Here is a 4012-nt window from a genome sequence, read left to right on the forward strand (position 1 = left end):
ATTGCATTTTTTGGTTTCATTGAGTTTTCGATTCGGTTCAGTTCGGTTTTTAGAAATGGTTCGATTTTTAAGTTTGAATGACCACCCTACAAAACCCAACACAAACTTTAGAGCTTCCTATCTTTGGAACTTCCAATCCTCCCTCAAAATGAAGGGTAAGGTTCCTATTTATAGATCTTCCATGGACCTTGAGTGAGTGTGGTCTGGTTGGTCTATGAGCTAGCCATTGAGCCAAATTAATTGGATTTTGGGGCCTTTGTAGATTTTGGGCCAAATTAAGCCTGTTTTTGGGCTCAAATGAACCTAGATCCAAATATTGATATTTAATTGAAGTAGATTAATTAATTTGATCCAACAGTCAAGATGAAAACACATAGCATCATCAAGATTCACCAACCTTCTTTCTTCAATTTCAATTTGGGGTACATGTCGAATTTTAATTAATCCAAAAATTGATAAATTGTATTTTTGTCATTAATTTTAAGAAATGTAACTATTTATGATTAGTCAAAATTTCTCATTCAACAATCATTAAGAAGCAATTTTGTTTCTTCCACATCTTATATAAAAATCGTTTGGTTTACCATTGAGCTATTTGTAAAAAGATAAATTTATTTTTCTATTATTTATGAAGTACTTTTATTTTTTTGCTATTTATGTAGGTACCCCCTTCATGTTTTCTCTCCTTGGCCCAAGTAATCATTGGTTTGTGCTTGTTCGATCAAGAGACCTCTTAGATCTTCATATTTACTATTTAGAACTACATTACATATTTAGGAAAATAATAAGAAAAACTAGTTTTTGGTTTTTTTTAAGAAAAAAAAAACTACCTTTTACTAATTTTCTTTTTTAAAAAAAAAAGTTTTAAAGTTAAAAATTCACTCGCTGTTTCAAAGCGCGTGTAGAAGGAATGAATACGCGAAAAGAAGAGTGAAACGCAAACCTCAGAAAATCCCATTTCTTCTTCTTCTTCTCTTCTTTGTAGCCTCTGCTCTCGCGCCGTTCTTCTCTGCTGCCTTCTTCAACCTCAAAATCCCTCAATTCCTCTGTTTCTTCTCCTCCATTTTCCATTTTCGCCATGACCCTTTCTCTCTCTTCCACTTTCTCACTCCTCCCTTTCATCCTCTTCTTCTTCGCTTCCCCTCTCATCGCCGCTCCTGACCCTTCCACCATTTACGACCATCTCCACCTCCACGGCCTCCCCATCGGCCTTCTCCCCAAGAACATCACCAGATTCTCAATCGATTCTTCCACCGGCCGTTTCCAGGTCTTTCTCGATCAGCCCTGCAATGCCAAGTTCGAGAATGAGGTTCACTATGATTTCAACGTCTCCGGCAGGCTTTCCTATGGCCAGATCGCTGAATTGGCCGGAATTTCTTCCCAGGAGCTCTTTCTTTGGTTTCCTGTTAAGGGAATTCGTGTCGATTTGCCCACTTCTGGTGTAATTCATTTTGACGTCGGCGTTGTTGATAAGCAATTCTCTCTTTCCCTCTTTGAGTCCCCGCCCGACTGCACTGCGGCTGATCCGGTTGATCAATCCTTCGTCTTCAATGGAGCCTCTCTCGATTTGGTTGGGCCTTTTTCGCCGGTACGTTGTAGCTAATGTTTTTGTTGCTTCATCATATATTTTACTTGCCCCGAACTGAAAGTAATTATAATGATTTTTACATCTTGGGTTGAATTTTTGCGTTGTTTTGAGAAATATTGTTGTTCATTGTGGATCAGGAAGCATTATATTATACTTCTGAAGTACGATAAATCCATGTTCTGATTTTGCCTTGTTTATATTATAGAACTGGAATGATTGTTAATTCATGTTTTCTAAAATTTTGTGGAATAATGTGGTTTTAAAGCACATTACTTCCTTTTAATTTATTGCTTTGCTTCCTGATAGTCAGTATTTAGCATTAGATTAATGCTTTGTGGTGGAAACAAGCAGTTTAAGCTCATTTAGATTTTAGAAGAATACATTGGAGAGGTATGTAGAATTTGTAATAAATTTAAATTTGTAGAGACATGGCAGTGGAGTAAACCAATGCTATGACTGTCTTCTTCTTTAAAGGATAACGATATTCATTGTGGCTGTAGTGTTAGTCTAGCCATATCTTAATGTATTGATGTTTTGGTGTTCGTCGAGTGAGTGATGGGTGTGGATAGATTTTTGAATTTTGAAAGACTGTCATGCTGTTATTGGTTGCAAAGATTGAGATTGGTAACAGAAGACTCTTCATGAAGCCGGTCTCTTAATAATGGTTGGATGTAGATTCAAAAATCTGCATGTTCCCTTAACTATTGAGTATAAATTCGAAGTAATTTGCAGTTTCTTACCCCCACATCCAACACTGCAAATTTGTTAGTCATATTATGACAGTCTCCTTGAATAATTTCTCTTGAGCAAGGTCTTGCAGGCCTTTAGGAATCAACTTGTAACAAAAGGATGAGTATTCATGTGTAAATTCTCAAGTTTTTTATTTTTATTTATTATTATTTTAAATTACGATCCAGTTTTCTTTGATTTGAGGGTCACTAGGTTGGGATTTTTATTTGGTAGCATTTTATATTATAATATTGGAATTCTTCATTATTATAAGAGGTTGCTTCTTTGGGTTGTCAAATAATTCCAGATGGAAGCACAGAATCTCCAGCTTGAAGACAGTGAACTAAGGGCAACATCATAGATTAGCGATAAAGAAACGTTGTGGATTTCCGAGATTGCGTTTCGAGAGAGTCTGGCTTTGCTGGTCTGGTAAATCGTAGATTTTCCTCTACTATATGTGGATTGCTTTTGTTTTGTACAGTATTTGTTTCCTGATAGTCCTGTCTGATGGGGAAAAGAGGCCTATTTGTCTTCATATAAAAGCTCACAGAAATATTTAGCCTCCAATCCCTCAAGTCCATACTAATAACTGAATTTAAGCGAGAAGATCGGTGCTTGGGTCGGCTTATAAGAATCCTAGAAGTTTGGTATAATTTAGCAGGTCGTCTCGTCTGTTATAAGTCGTTTTTCTTATATCTCTCTATGAAGTATATTACTTTCTGGCTGTGTTTGGTTTTGGCTACTCACATAAAGAAGTGCTGTTTTTGTTGTCTTGCCCTTATAGTCCTAAAACTTGGGCTTGTAAATTGTACATTGCGAAAGTGATCTAGTAGTTAAAGAGGATTGACATGTATTTTATAAAACTCACATTTTCATTTCATATCTAGGATGTAGATCCATATCATTTCTTCAACTATCATTCACACTTGTTCTTATTATGAAGCTTAAAACCATAAAACATCCCAATCAATGTATATTTTTGTTGGAGAATAATGAAAAGGAATTGTATTCAGGTACAAGAGTGAGGAGGATTCTATCTTCAGTTGGAGAAGATTAAGAAAAAAGGCAATTCAATTGGCATAAATAAGGAATAGATGATGGGTATTTTGTACAATAATTTACTTTATAGACACTAATCTTATCATAGGTATTTCAAATGTCTTGGGGTTCTTTTCTTGTCTTAAAAACTCTTATACCTTTCCTTCCAAGTCTCAAAATTTTTGTAAAATACTCAACATAGTACCAACCTTCCACAAGAAGGGTGTTGAAGATATTTTTCTAGAGTTTTGCTAGGATGACTTTTTATTTTTTATTTTTTATTTTCTTTCCGGTTTAATTAGTTTAGTACTTAAACTTTCCATCTTGTGTCTATTTCATCCGTAAATTTCAAAAAGTGTATGATAGATCTTTGAAGTTTCAAATTTGTATACAACAGCTTTAAATCGGATATCCAACAACTCTATTTGGTCTCTATATTTTTTAGTGCATGATATTATCTAGGTTTAATGGATATAATACACGATATTAGGGTTTAATGGATATCTTTGATGTTTCATATAAATACCCATGAAATATAAAATGAACATCAATATAGATATAAATACTAATAATAAGATATATAATTTATTTAAGGAGGGAAAGAACTTAATTATTAAATTATTTTTAAAAATTATTTAATTTATAGGTTGATATTTT

The 4012-nt window shown here is 34.2% G+C and overlaps 1 protein-coding gene across 2 annotated transcripts; it reads left to right on the forward strand.

Annotated features, from left to right (window-relative positions):
• The first annotated feature begins 880 nt into the window (after positions 1-880).
• On the forward strand, positions 881-3675 carry LOC150035532 (uncharacterized). Of its 2 annotated transcripts, XR_016530088.1 has the most exons (3): positions 898-1588; positions 2625-2746; positions 3331-3675. XR_016530088.1 is itself a non-coding variant. In XM_090314589.1 (2 exons), the coding sequence occupies exons 1-2, from the start codon at positions 1079-1081 to the stop codon at positions 2676-2678; spliced, it is 564 nt and encodes a 187-aa protein (XP_090170715.1). In that variant the 5' UTR covers positions 881-1078; the 3' UTR covers positions 2679-3197. The 2 variants fall into 2 exon arrangements, 1 of the variants encoding a protein (XP_090170715.1); XM_090314589.1 differs by lacking the exon at positions 3331-3675 and having other exon boundaries at positions 881-1588; positions 2625-3197.
• The last annotated feature ends 337 nt before the right edge of the window (positions 3676-4012 follow it).

Source organism: Benincasa hispida, chromosome 6, assembly GCF_027475165.1.
Source record: "Benincasa hispida cultivar pf3 chromosome 6, pf3_genome.v1.1, whole genome shotgun sequence".
Classification (NCBI taxonomy): Eukaryota; Viridiplantae; Streptophyta; class Magnoliopsida; order Cucurbitales; family Cucurbitaceae; genus Benincasa; species Benincasa hispida.